At 39.9% G+C, this 14,884-nt stretch overlaps 1 protein-coding gene across 7 annotated transcripts in view; it reads left to right on the plus strand.

The window, feature by feature from the left end:
- The window catches only part of LOC122561761 (plexin-B2-like), a 264,039-nt gene that overhangs the window by 173,004 nt on the left and 76,151 nt on the right, over positions 1 to 14,884 (plus strand). For 6 of the 7 annotated variants that reach the window (XM_087999486.1, XM_087999491.1, XM_087999488.1 and 3 more), the window contains 2 exons: positions 4,187 to 5,330; positions 13,561 to 13,740. In XM_087999486.1, coding sequence (XP_087855612.1) covers positions 4,187 to 5,330; positions 13,561 to 13,740 — 1,324 coding nt within the window. The remainder of the gene's footprint in view (positions 1 to 4,186; positions 5,331 to 13,560; positions 13,741 to 14,884) is intronic. The other variant, XM_087999487.1, reaches the window with a different exon arrangement.

Genomic DNA, 14,884 nt, shown 5'->3' on the forward strand with positions numbered 1-14,884 from the left:
TGTTTGTGTAGGCTTCCTCGGGGTTGTCAGGTTTCCTACCAAAGACATACAAGTTTGGTGAATTAGCCATGCTAAATTGCCCATAGTCACAGGCAAGCTGGGTTAGCCATGGAAAATGCAGGGTTACAAGGAATGGCGAGGGGGTGGTGGTGTTCTTCAAAAGGTTGGTGTGGACTTGATGGATCGAACGGCCTGCTCCCACGCTGCCGAGATTCCATGATTCTATGATGACGTAAGGCTTAGGACTCCACACTAGCATTGTTCATTCTATCCAATAACTGACAACACCATCAGACTTGGAGCTAAGATGAGGCAATAAATCTGTTTTTTTAAAAAATAAATCAATCTAAAGTGTCAGGAAAGTATCTCAATTTGAATGATTGTAAATAAGAGAGCGACCAATTTTTTTTGAAGAATGATTCTGCATGTATGTGACATCACTGTCAAATTTGAATGAATGCAAAAGAAAATGAAAAAACCTCGAGTGACAAGTTCTATTTTAAATTAAAAGTTTGGTTAATCTTACGATTCAGAACTAAGCTTTCAAATTGTTCGCAGAAGATGGCTTTTGGCAAATTTGTTTTATTGTGACGTTGATCTTACTCTTTCCCATTCACTGACAATGGATGTGTGTTTCTTTCATTTTGCAGATCAATTAATAAATTATCTTCAAGTTTCAGAATAGGATCTGCAGGCAGAATACCTGAATAGTGATGTAAGATTTTACTGTATCTGAAAGGTACACAGGAGTTTTGCATTCTTGAGGTTGCCCTCTGTCATCCCTGCTTCCTCCACTACTGGGTCAGCATTGTGGCTCAGTGGTTAGCACTGCTCCCTCACAGTGCCAGGGGCTATGATTCAATTCCAACCTTAAGTGACTGTGTGGATTTGTACGTTCTCCCAATGGCTGCGTGGGTTTCCTCTAGATGATCGGGTTTCCTCCCACAGTCCAAAAATGTGCAGTTTAAGTGGAGTGTCCACGCTAAATAGCCCATGGTGTCAAGGGATGTGCAGGCTAGGTGATTAGCTATGAGGGTAAAGCCCCATGTGGGATTTCAGGGATAGGGTGTGGTGGGTCTGGGTGGGATGCAGTTCATAGGGACAGTGCAGATTTGATGGGCTAGATGGCCTTTATCTGTACTGTAGGGATTCTGTGATTCTAGTGCTGCCTGTTGCTTCCCACTGCTTTTTCTGCATTCATTTTCCTCTGTTTCTTCCCAGTTGCATATGTCTAGTGCCTCTGTTGTACACCTCCCAACTCCAGAATAAATAAAGACAGGTTTCCCAGAGTAACAGTTGAAAAATTAGCCTGACAGTTATGATGCATCTAAATGTAATCAGTGCTTTTGAGTGGCTGCAATTCATCGGTAGTGAGGGGAGGAGAAGGGAAATTAAGTTCATTTTAATCCAAGTTTAGTCAGTGGTTTATGTATTTTGGTTTGGAATTTAAGCACATGTGTGCTTTTCTCACAGTTTTTCTCCTTCAGCTGCAGCATGATCATTGCACTGGCAACAGCAAAGTATCCCATTACTTTGGGGCATTTTCTGCATTAAATAAATTTCAACCTGACAATTTTAACCCAATCAGTTTAAATTTGTAATTTGAATATTCCATTATACTTCTATTGTGTACATTATAATAAATAGGGTTTCACTTTACTGAAAAGTGTAAGTAGGATAAAGTCAGTAATTGTAGGCTACTCCTTGTGCACTCTTTTTGTTATATTGTGTCATAATGGTGCCTGCTTTTGGATTGTCCTATGTTTGACTAAACAGTCAGCTCAAACTGGCCGAAAAAATATAATTCAGCTGTTTATTGATTGCCATGTTTCATTGAGGAAAATATTGAAATTGTATAATCATTCCAGAAAGGAAGTGTTTACCAGCTAGCAATAAGATCTTTTACAGAGTGAATAATTTTGAGAATGGCAAACAAAGTAAGAAATTCATAAAAGGGGAAGATATGAACACAGCAGCCACAGGCAACTCTGCTTAACATCTTGAATGAGGGAAACTAGAGACGATGGCCCAAATGACCTGTTCAGCAATTGAACCTCTCTTTCTGACTCTAATCAGACAAAATATTACTGACTAAGCATCCCTCGCATTTTCTAACCGATCTGCTGATTTACAATTCATAGATAATTGCCAGATTAAGGTTAAAATGCAGTGATTTGAAAGTTTTAATGTATGCATTTAATGTTAAGGCATAGTAGAATATCTCAGCCAAGCGGAATGCAGTCCTGTGGCATGTTGTGGATGCTTCTCATGACCCAGATGTGGCCATGTGTCAGAGATGTCACCGGCTGCAAACGTTTGAGCTCTGGCTTCAGAACTATGAGTTACTTAGTTTAAAAAAAGCAAGTTGAATTTTAGGTATCAATTAGTTGAATAATTATTGAATTTCCTCTTGCTATCCTTTATATACCGTATCAAGTCTGGGCTGCTTTCAAATTATGTATAATTGACTAAAAGAAGAAAAATAATTTTTGTGATGGACCTGGAATTGCATGAAATTAGCTAATTTAGGAAGAATGAACGCTCTTCACAGAAAAGTTTGTCCTTTTCCATATGGCATTGTTCACATAGCAAATGATGCACCAACAACTGCTTCCTCCAAAGCGGTTGGCTCAGTATTTTGTTAAAAAAGCAGTAGAATTTTAGTTAGCCAATTGAGAGTTTTCTGCATTGATCCTGATTTATCCTGCCAGTATCTTGGACATTCCAATGAGAACAGGAAAACTGAGAACCAACTTACTTAGATACCTTTCTTAATGATTATAATGAATTTGGCTTGTAGCATTACAGATTGAACTTAATAAATTTAATCTAATAGCCATTACAGAAACATGTTTGCAAATGGACCTAATGATTCCAGAATATGTAAAACTTAGAAGAAATACATAAAATGGGAACAGGGAGGTGGTGTTAGTAGTGGTAATTGGTGGGGTAATCTGATAAAAGATAGGTAAAAGACATTAATGAGAAAAAATATATCTCAAAATTGAGAAGTGAAATTAATTTAAGTTAAACTTTTTAAAAAAAAAAGTTGCAAAAAGCCTTGTTTAAAGGTCTACTACAAGTATTAGCATATGACTAAGTATACAAATCAAAAAAATAGAGAAGCACATAACAAGGTTAATTTAATAATCATTAAGGACATTAATTTTTACATGGACTGAGCGGCAATTTTCAAGAAGTATTGAAAGTAGCTTCATCTACGTCGACAGTGTGGCTTTCTAAAACAAACAAATCAAAAATTGCTGGGGAAATTTAACAGGTCTGGCAACATCTGGTTTACGTTTTGAGTCCAGTGACGACTCTTGAGAACTGAACAGGTTCTATTTTCTCTCTGCAAATAGAGATAGACTGATGAGTTTCTCCTGCAATTTCTGTCTTTGTTTCATATCTCCAGCATCCACAGTTCTTTGTCTTCTTTTAATTTTCTATCTCAGTATTTTGAAGAACCAAATAGAGATCAGGATAATCTCAATCTAGTATGAAGAAATGAAAAAGGGTTTATTAACATACTTAACACAAAATTAACACATAATATGCAACATTATTGTACATTCATTTGAGGAGCAAAAACTCGCAAAAAAGGTGAAATTGTGAATAGATAGGAGGTTAAGATTGCATTACAGCTGAGAATGAGATTTATTAAAATTGCCAAAAAGAGTAGTAAACCTGAGGATTGGGAGGATTACAGAATTCATCAAAAGAGCATCAAAACACTAATAAATAAGGAAAAAGCAAAGCAAATGAGAGGTTAACAAATGATTTTAAAACATTGCTAAATCATTGGAAAGAGGTTAGAGAAAGTAAACTGCAAAGTCATTAGGTTATAAATTGAAGTAATTTACATTTACCTTGTGTAGACTGTTTGTGATTGCATTTGGAAGATTGTGTTAAGAACCAGTGTAGATGTAAGTCAGAATGTTGAAATTGTCTTTATACGAAGTACTTTGCTGTTTTACATGTAATCATTTGGGGCAAGAAGTATTTAATGTAAATAGCTCAGGATGATAATGTTTGGGAATGAGTGGGCTTCAGGAGCTGAGATAATTGATGGTTATGTTTATTTTTATGTAGCGCCTCAAAATAAGGCCATGATCACTGTGTTAAGTTTTGTTTTATTAGATGCACTCAACAATTCATTTATAATAAATCTTTTGTGTTTTTGCAGTTTGGTTTTGGAAATGTCACCTTGGACTTGGATGTTCTGTGCACTCACAGCCTTTTATGTGAGCTTTAAACCTGGAGTTGATGGATATAATGAATTTACCAGCACCACAAACCTACTGCATTTGGCCATTGATGATACCACTGAGCAAGTGTATGTTGGGGCAGTGAATTACCTCTATCAACTAACATCAGACCTCCAAGAGGAAAAGAAAGCAAACACTGGTCCAAAACAAGATAATCCAAAGTGTGTGCCACCAATAAAGCCTTCAACTTGCTCAAACACAGTACTAACTCAAAATTACAATAAACTCCTTTTAATAGACAAAGATAGAGAAAGACTTGTAATATGTGGAAATATATTTAAAGGAATATGCTCAATAAGGCAGCTGAATGACATCAGTGTAATCAAATATGAAAATGTGAATGGTGGAGAAGCCACTTTTGTTGCAAGTAATCAATCAACTGTGGGCCTTATAACTCTCATGAATGACACAAGAAATGAACTCAAGCCAGTAATGTTTGTTGGGAAACACTTTGAAACATTTGCAAATGCAATAGTAAGCACCAGAACACTCTCTGAAAAGGGCCACCTTTTTGAGCTTGTTCAAGATTCTTCAGCTTTGAAACCAGTTTCTCATCTACAATATCGACATGATTTTAAATTTTCTTTTGAAGATGGGGGGTTTGTTTATTTCCTTTTCTCTCGAACGGATGGATCGCAACAAGAACCTACAACTTACATATCACGGCTTTGCATTTCTGATGCTTCTTATTATTCTTACATTGAAATGGTCTTGGAATGTGATGATTGTAATCTTGTGCAGGCTGCTTACATTAATCATCCTGGAGAAAAACTTGCTCAGCATATGAACAGATCAGGTTTATATGGGACTGTAACTCCACGGGATAAAATACTCTTTGCTGTGTTTAACAGAGGTAACCTAAAAACAACCTCATCTGATAAGTCTGCTTTCTGCATGTTCTCCTTGAAGCAGATAAATGAAAAGATTGAAGAATATAGAGAAATCTGCTATAGTAACAACGGGAAAAAAGATAATGAGGAAATCATTTATAATCCGTACAAATCTGATGGTTCGCACAATTGTCCTGGGTTGGGCAAGGTAGATATGTTTACTGTCCTAAAGGTATTATTTGTATGTTTTTAAGTAAGATTTCATATACTGTGTGATGAAATTGAATTAGCAGTCTTCAAGCATTTGGGACTTTCTCAAGTGTCTCAACTTGGAATAGGAGCACTTAACATTTGAACCTAATGTGAAGATACTTTGGGACTTCTTTGACCATATGTTTACACTTCCACGAGGCTTTTTTTTTTAAAAAAAAAAGTCATTCTAGTGATGAACATTCAGTGTTAGGCTCCATATGCAGAATACTTCAGGGATCAGCTATTCTACCTGAAGCCAGATTGTCAATGGTGGAATTCATGGGGTGCACACTATAGCAGAGTCCACTTTTTGCCAGTGTGCTCAATTATCTGAAGGACACATGCGGGAAGTATTTTGTTCCTTAATCAAATACTGACTAACATAGTTAGACAAGCATGGGGACCTTGCGATCTTGTTCGGATAATCCAAAATGCGGTTAATCAAATGCTGGATAATCGATGTTCCGCTATATTTGGCTGTAATGAAGAACAAGTAATAGAACTGAATAGGAAACTAGAAAGTGTTCTTTTGAAGCATTAACTTCATATCTTAGCATATTATACTAATTGATTTTCTCCGGAAAGATGCCATTTGACCCTGTTGCAGTGATAGGTTTTCTACTGTATATATATTCTTGTTTGATTTTGCCATTTTGCCTCCATTCTGAAGAATCACATCCTTTAATATAAGTCTGCTGTGTTTTTAAATCATTCATGGATAAGGACATTGCTGGCTAAGCCAGCATTCATTGCCCATCCTTAATTGCCCAATGAGCAGTTGAGAGTCAACCACATTGCTTTGGATCTGGAGTCACATGTAGGCCAAACCAGATAAGGATGGCAATTTCTTTCCCTAAAGGACATTAGTGAACCAGATAGATTTTTTCATCAATTGACAGTAGATTCATGGCCAACATTGGACGAATAATTCCAGATTTTTATTGGATTGAAATTCTGCTATCTGCCATGGCAGGATTCTAACCCAGGTCCCCAGAACATTACTTGGGTCTTTAGAATAGTAATCCAGCAATAATACCACTTGCCTTCCCTCCCATCCTTTTAGCATGTGCAAAATATAAAGATAAAATCCAAGTCCAGTCGTTCCTGAGGACCAAGGGCTACGCTCTCAATGGGGAGAGAGAGAGAGAGAGAGAGAGAGAGAGAGATGGTTAGTGGTGATTTAACCTGAGGGTCACTACTCCACAGGTAAGAGGCAAGGTCAGGAAGGTAGGACATTCATGGTGATAAGGATGCACGGTGGTAAAGACATTCTTTATGAAAGAATAAAGCTAAGTAGGAAGAGTGAACTGAAATATTTTTCATACAGAATGTAAAAATCTATGCGGTGGTTTATGAATTGGAACTAGAAATTATAAATGGGATAAAAGATAATTATGTAGAAAGTGTTTTGAATTACTTTGAAGAAAATGTGCTTTATTTGAAAAAGGAACCAGCTTATTTGTCTTCATAGCGTTTATTTTGGTTTATTTATAAACGAAAGTGTTGTGTTGGGTTATTCAGTACTGATGTTCTATTGTCCTTTCTCTCTCCTCTCTGTCTTAACCATGCATCACTACTATGATTGTGTTGTGTATTGCAACTAAGCAAAATACATTTGAGGAAGACAGTGTTCACAATATGTTAGTGTATTTGCTGTGGAATAATGTCTGAATCATACCCAGAAGACTATTTATCCGTGCTGCTGATTGGGAATTGATTTTCTGCATTACTTTAGAAACGTAGGAAAAAAGATTTTATGTTCAAACCTGCAGTTTAGGTGGTATTGTACACCACATGAGGTAATTATTACTTGCTTGCAGAAAAAACTTTTTTTTCTAGTGTATCTATCTTATTATGCTGAATGAGATTACAGATCAGAGTTGAGCTTTCTGAGAATGCTAATATATTTGTTCTTCTCGGATGATATGGGGTTGTGAGGTCATATAAAATAAATCAAGACTATGATATGTTAGGAAGACAAATTAAAACTGTTTCAGTTGGTTGATAGATCCGACTCCCACAGCTACCTGGATTACACCCCTTCCCACCCTACCTCCTGCAAAAATGCCATTCCGTATTCCCAATTCCTCCACCTCCGCTGTATCTGCGCCCAGGAGATCTTTATTAGATTAGCTTACATTACAGTGTGGAAACAGGCCCTTCGGCCCAACAAGTCCATACCGACCCGCCGAAGCGCAACCCACCCATACCCCTACATTTACCCCTTACCTAACACTACAGGCAATTTAGCATGGCCAATTCACCTGACCTGCACATCTTTGGACTGTGGGAGGAAACCGGAGCACCCAGAGGAAACCCACGCAGACACGGGGAGAACGTGCAAACTCCACACAGTCAGTCGCCTGAGGCGGGAATTGAACCCTGGTCTCCAGGCGCTGTGAGGCAGCAGTGCTAACCACTGTGCCACCATGCCGCCCATATCTTCTCCACCATAGATCACACCAGATGGCCTCCTTCTTTAAAGACTGCAATTTCCCTTCCCACGTGGTTGAAGATGCCCTCCAGTGCATCTCATCCACGTCCCGCACCTCTGCCCTCAAACCCCACCCCTCCAACCGTAACAAGGACTGCACTCCCTGGTCCTCACCTTCCACCCTACCAACCTCCGCATAACCACATCATCCGCCGACGTTTCTGTCACCTCCAAACGGACCCCACCACCAGGGATATATTTCCCTTCCCACCCCTTTCCACTTTCTGCAAAGATCGTTCCCTCGGTGACTACCTGGTTAGGACCACACCCCCCAACAACCCACTCTCCCATCCTGGCACCTTCCCCTGCCACTGCAGGAATTGCAAAACTTGCGCCCACACCTCCCCACTCACCTCCATCCAAGGCCCCAAAGGAGTCTTCCATATCCATCAAAGTTTTGCCTGCACGTCCACCAATGTCATTTATTGCATCCGTTGCTCCCGATGCGGTCTCCTCTACATTGGGGAGACTGGACGCCTCCTCGCAGAGCGCTTTAGGGAACATCTCCGGGACACCCGCACCAATCAACCACACCGCCCTGTGGCCCAACATTTCAAGTCCCCCTCCCACTCTGCCAAGTACATGCAGGTCCTGGGCCTCCTCCACCGCCACTCCTTCACCACCCGACGCCTGGAAGAAGAACGCCTCATCTTCCACCTTGGAACACTTCCACCCCAGGGCATCAAAGTTTTCTTATTTCCCTTCCCCCCACCTTACTCCAGTTCCAATCTTCCAGCTCAGCACCATCCTCATGACCGGTCCTACCTGCCAATCTCCCTGCCCACCTATCTGCTCCACCCTACTCTCTGACCTATCACCTTCATCCCACCTCCATCCACCTATTGTACTCTTAGCTACCTTCTCCCCAGCCCCACCCTCCTCCCATTTATCTCCCACCCTGAAAGCTCGCTGCCTTCATTCCTGATGAAGGGCTTTTGCCTGAAATGTTGATTTTCCTGCTCCTCTGATGCTGCCTGACCTGCTGTGCTTTCCCAGCACCACTCTAATCTAGACTCTGATAAGATCTGTATCACCTCATACTTAGACTAATGTTTTGAATGCAAGATGCAGTGGGGGGATGTGATGCATTGTGAACAATAATGACCAAAAACACCCTGCTAGGACAGGAAAGAGAAGCAGAAACAATCCGTTATTTTTCAAAAAACGATTGGCATTTAAAGGAAGCAAAGGGCTACAGGGGTCAGACAAGTAAAAAGGAACTAACTGGATTGCTCCAAAGAGGAACAGCATAAATTTGATAGAAGGAGGCTACTTTGCCAGTGCTATAAATGAAGTTGACAGTGTAAGGGAGAAAGTCCATTCAGGCTATTTTATCCACTTATTCCGAACAAATTGATAGCTGCATCCTGTGAGCCAACTGGAGCATCCAGTCCAGTTTCTGAAATTATTCCAGAGATTTCCTTCACATTGCTACGAAGAAGTTCATTTCACACATTTTATATGAGAAATCCCTGGTATCTCGTCCATGTTTTTGACTCAAAGACTGTGAGCATTTGACCTGTTAATTTAATTTAATTGGCTTGTTATAGATCCCTGTTACTCACTTCCTTTTACAACATGAAATGTTTAATTTTTTTCCCATGACTTCACTGAACAGTATTCTGACTTTGAGGTTTCCGAGAAATGTCCACAACGGAGAAACAAATAGCTGTAGGTCACAAGAAAAAAGAAGCAGATAAGTTGAGTAAGCATATTACAAGGCAGTATACCTTGGGTGTAAGAATTACAATGAGTGTGGCTCTAGTGGAATAGAAACAGTGATATGGATAACCCACTGAATATTTAAAAACCAACTGGCTGTTTAAAACCTGATTCGTATCTAATAAGTGCTCTTTTGTGTGCTCCAGTAGTTTAGCATCTTAAGACATAGGAATGAAAGCAAAGCCATTCGGCCCATTGAGTCCACTCTGCAATTTAATCATGGCTGATGGACGTTTTAATTCCAGTTAACCTCACTCTCCCCGTAGACCTTAATTGCGAGATCAAGAATTTATCAATCTCAGCCTCGAAGATACCCAACGTCCCGGCCTCCACTGCGCTCCATGGCAATGAATTCCACAGGCTTACCACTCTGGCTGAAGAAATGTCTCCTCTTTTCTGTTCTAAACTGACCCCCTCTAATTTTAAGGCTGTGCCCACTGGTCCTAGTCTCCCCGCCTAATGGAAACAACTTCCCAGTGTCCACCCTTTCTAAGCCATGCATTATCTTGTAAGTTTCTATTAGATTTCCCCTCAACCTTCTAAACTCCAGTGAATACAATCCCAAGATCCTCAGCCGATCATCATATGTTAGGCCTACCATTCCAGGGGTCACTCGTGTGAATCTCCACTGAACAAGCTCCAGTGCCAGTATGTCCTTCCTCAGGTGTGGGGCCCAAAATTGGAACTGAAAATGTGTTGCTGGAAAAGCGCAGCAGGTCAAGCAGCATCCAAGGAACAGGAGAATCGACGTTTCGGGCATAAGCCCTCTCCTGTTCCTTGGATGCTGTCTGACCTGCTGTGCTTTTCCAGCAACACATTTTCAGTTCTGATCTCCAGCATCTGCAGTCCTCACTTTGGCCCAAAATTGGACACAGTATTCTAAATGGGGGCTAACTAGAGCTTTATAAAGTCTCAGAAACACATCGCTGTTTTTATATTCCAACTCTCTTGAGATAAATGACAACATTACATTTGCTTTCTTAATCACGGACTCAACCTGCAAATCAACCTTTAGAGAACCTTGGATCAGCACTCCTAGATCCCTTTATACTTTGGCTTTATGAATTTTCTCATCATTTAAAAAATAGTCCATGCCTGTATTCTTTTTTACAAAGTGCAAGACTTTGCAATTGCTCACCTTGAATTTCATCAGCCATTTCCTGGACCACTCTCCTAAACTGTCTAAAATATTGTGCAGCCTCCCCACCTCCTCAGAACTACCTGCCTATCCGCCTAACTTCGTATCATCGGTGAACTTCGCCAGAATGTCCCCAGTCCCCTCATCCAGATAATTAATATATAATGTGAACAGCTGCAGCCCCAACACTGAACCCTGCAGGACACCACTTGTCACCAGCTGCCATTTCAAAAAAGAGCTTTTTATCCCAACTGTCAGACAGCCAATCCCCAATCCGTGCCAGTAATTCACTTCCAACACCATGGGCCCTCAGCCTACTCAGCAGCCTCCCATGAGGCACCTTATCAAAGGCCTTTTGGAAGTCTAGATAGGTAACATCCGTTGGGTTTCCCTGGTCTAACCTACTTGTTACCTCTTCAAAAAATTGAAGATCATGTGAGGCAGTACAAACTATTAGTACATGATATCAGTAATATTATGCATTTAAACAATAATATAAATAATTTGACACAACTCAGTTATATTTGGGTGGCACAGTGGCTCAGTGGTTAGCACTGTTGCCTCACAGCACCAGGGGCCTGAGTTCGATTCTAGCCTTGGGTGACTGTCTGTGTGGGTTTCCTCCCAGTGCTCTGGTTTCTTCCCACAATCTAAAGATGTGCAGGTTAGGTGAATTGGCCATGCTAAATTGCCCATAGTGTTAGGTGCATTAGTCAGTGCATTACTGTATACTCTAAATATAGAGTAGGGAAATGGGTCTGGGTGGGTTACTCTTCAGAGGGTTGGTGTGGACTTGTTGGCTGAAGGGCCGGTTTCCATACTGTAGGGAATCCAATCTAATACTTGGCTTCAGAACCCATTATAATGTGTTTGCCCATCCATCAAAATACAGTGGGAGCACAAGCAGATTCTGGATTTAATATGGGTACATACACTGACCTTGTAGAAAGTCCAACAATAATTCAACTTGATGATAGGAAGACTTTGGCCTATTAGGAGTTATTGGTAAAACAGTTCCTATCATCTGAAGTTGATGTAGTTAAGGGATATTCTCACTGAGATGATTCTAAGAATGATGGGCATTGGAAATGAAAAGTTCTTATTGTTCCTGTTAGTGCAGAAATCTCAAAACAAGGGAATGTAATTTGGAGGGAAAAAAATTCAAGATTTATTATGCCTATGGTGTTGGAGAATATTTTTCTTGGCCCCACTTGTTTCTTTGTCCTAATTTCTGGGAACTGCACCTTCTAAGAAGGTCATTGCCCTACGGAGACCGTGTCATCCAATGCAAATTGATGAGAGAGAGATCTTTCACAAATTAATTGACTTCCTGCAGCACCCGGGGGAAACCCACGCAGACACTGGGTGAATGTGCAAACTCCACACAGACAGTCATCCAAGGCTAGAATTTATTCTCTGCATGGAACAATGATTTTCATTTCTGTATTGAAATGGTTAGAATTCTCAAAAGTTGTGAAAAATCATACTGTCTTCCGACATTTATCTCCTCACTTACTCCTCCCACTCCAACAATTCTGAATACAAATCTAGATGAAATGTCATAATAAAATGGGTCTTTAAATTCTTAAATGAGGCATTTATGAAAGCTATTGTGGTAGAATTGATTGATGTGTTTATAAAGTAGCTAGCTGATTATTTGGGCGAATGAAGTTAAAAGTTCTGATGAAGTGGGGTTTGAAATGATGAATGACTGAAGATTCACAAAATAATATACAAGCCTGTAGAGTCTAGTACACAACATCTTGTTCTGTGTCCATTAGCATTTTGACTTTTTGCTACACCTTAGAGCTTGACTGACTTGCTTGACCAAATTTAGACACTTAGTCCTAGAAGTATTCTGGCTAGACCATGGCACAGGTGTATTGGGATATGCTCCACTAGATTGCCCAGGCTTGTTCAACATCCATTGATCAACTCTCACATTTCAAACATTTTTTGGCTTAGGGGAAAAAGAACAACCGAGAGGTATGATTTCCAACAGTCCAGCTGCAGATAATGGGGTAGTGCAGAAATAATACATCCAACATAACATCCCATTCATGATGAGTACCACCTGAGATTCAAGTTCTAACAGCTTGCCCCTGAGTCATTAGATCGGAGTTTAAATCCCACTCCAAGGCAAGACAATACTTCTAAAGTCCTTAATTGACTACATATCACTTTGAGCTGTTCTGGAGGTTGTGAAAATTGCCATGTAAGTGTGAATCTTCAGTTTCTTAGAAGATGGTACAAGTTCACCTTTCAGTCCAGTGATAGTCTGAGCTCTGACAACCGGTGGGAACAGGTTGGGAAGTTACTAAATTGAAAATCAGTGATGCTGATGAGGAGCGAAGAAGTTCTAATAGCATTAATTTTCACTGCAGATGAGTATTGCTTCAAATATTCTGGAAATCTAAGGTGCATCTTGTTGTTATTTTACAACAATCCCTACTCTCGCTTATCACTTTGGTGTCTGAGACATGTCAATTTAAGAGAGATACAGGGAAATTTCCAATTTCAGTGAATGCATGAGAGCAACAGTTTGGTGGGTTATGTACATTTTGACCTCCTGTAACCTTTTTTTTTTGCTTGTATTTCTTGAAAATGTTACTTACATCTTTTATTACAAGGTGGGTCCAATGCTGGAAGAACTATCATGGTGAAATGGCGAGGAGAGCTAGTATTGTTTGTTTGCAGCCTTTTTTCTTCCTAACCGTTCTTTAGATTTCCTTTCGACTGCTTTAATTCAGATCTTAAAGTACTATTTTTACAAAAGCTTTGTTCATAATTGTTGGCACTGACTGAAATTTTTATTAATATATTGATTTATGAAAATTTGATTTTCTGCTATCCCAGGGACAAGCAAAGGTATATCCTTGCAGTAGTGAGCACCTTCCATATCCCATTGCAAGTAGAGAAGGTATTACTGCAACACCTCTGAAACATTATGATACGAATTTATCAGCAATAGCTGTGACCGTGGAGAATGACTATACAATTGGCTTTTTAGGCAACATAAAAGGAGAAATTCATAAGGTAAGACTTTATGAAGCTGCTTTGTATTTTTAATGAGAAAGTAATGGAAGGTGTCATTGACAGCCTGTCAAGTATCACTTATTCAGCAATACTGACTGATGCTGAGATTGCATTCCGCCAGGACCACTTGGCTTCTGACCCCACTACAGCCTTGGACATAAATACTGACCTTCAGATGTGATGTTAATTATTGCCCTTTAAATCAAAGCAGCTTTTGACTGCCTATAGCATCAAGGAGCATTCACAAAACTGGAGTCGAAGGAATTTGGGGAAAGCTCTCCACTGTTTAGAGTCATGCATAGCACATGGAAGCAGAAATAAGTGATTTGGCTTGTCTAGTAAAATCATGGCTGATATGGTAATCCTCAACTGTACATTCCTGCCTTCCCCATTACCCTTGATGCCCTTACTGATCAAACATCTGTCTTTCTCAGCCTTGAAAATACTTAATGACCCAGACTCAACAGCCTTCTGCTCTAAAATAAAAATAATCTCACAGATTTACTTCTCTCTGAGAGAAGAAATTGCAACTCCTGTCTGGGAGACCCTTTATTCTGAGATTATGCCCTCTGGTCCTAGATTCTCCCACAAGGGAAAACAATTTCTCTGCATTTAACCTGTCAGCTCCGCTAAGAATTTTATATGTCGCAATAAAGTCTCCTCTCATTCCTGTAAATTCCAGTGAGTACAGGCCCAACCTTCTCAATATCACCTCATGACCTGGTGAGCTTTCTTTGGATTACCTCCAGTGCCAGTATATCTTCTCAGATAAGTATACCAAAGCTGTTCACGGTATTCTAGCTGTGGTCTAAGTAGAGCCTTACTTATTTTTAGCAAGACCTCCCTATTTTTATACTCCACGCCTTTTGAAAAATTGGCTATTACTTGCTGAACTTGTATTCTAACTTTATTATGACTTATGCACGAGGAATCTCTTTGTGCTGTGGCTTTCTGTATTCTTTGTCCAATTAAATAATATTCTGCCCTCCATTCTTCCAGCCAAAGTGCATAACCTTAAATTTTCCCACATTATATTTCACCTGATAAGTTCTTGCTTACTCACTTGAACTGTCTATATCCCTGGGCAGACTCTTTGTATCACCCTTACCACTTGCCTTTCTTCACCTATTTTTCTGTCATCCAC

Source organism: Chiloscyllium plagiosum, unplaced genomic scaffold (genome assembly GCF_037043375.1).
Source record: "Chiloscyllium plagiosum isolate Xiang-an unplaced genomic scaffold, Cpla_swu_hap1 HiC_scaffold_23, whole genome shotgun sequence".
Lineage (NCBI taxonomy): Eukaryota > Metazoa > Chordata > Chondrichthyes > Orectolobiformes > Hemiscylliidae > Chiloscyllium > Chiloscyllium plagiosum.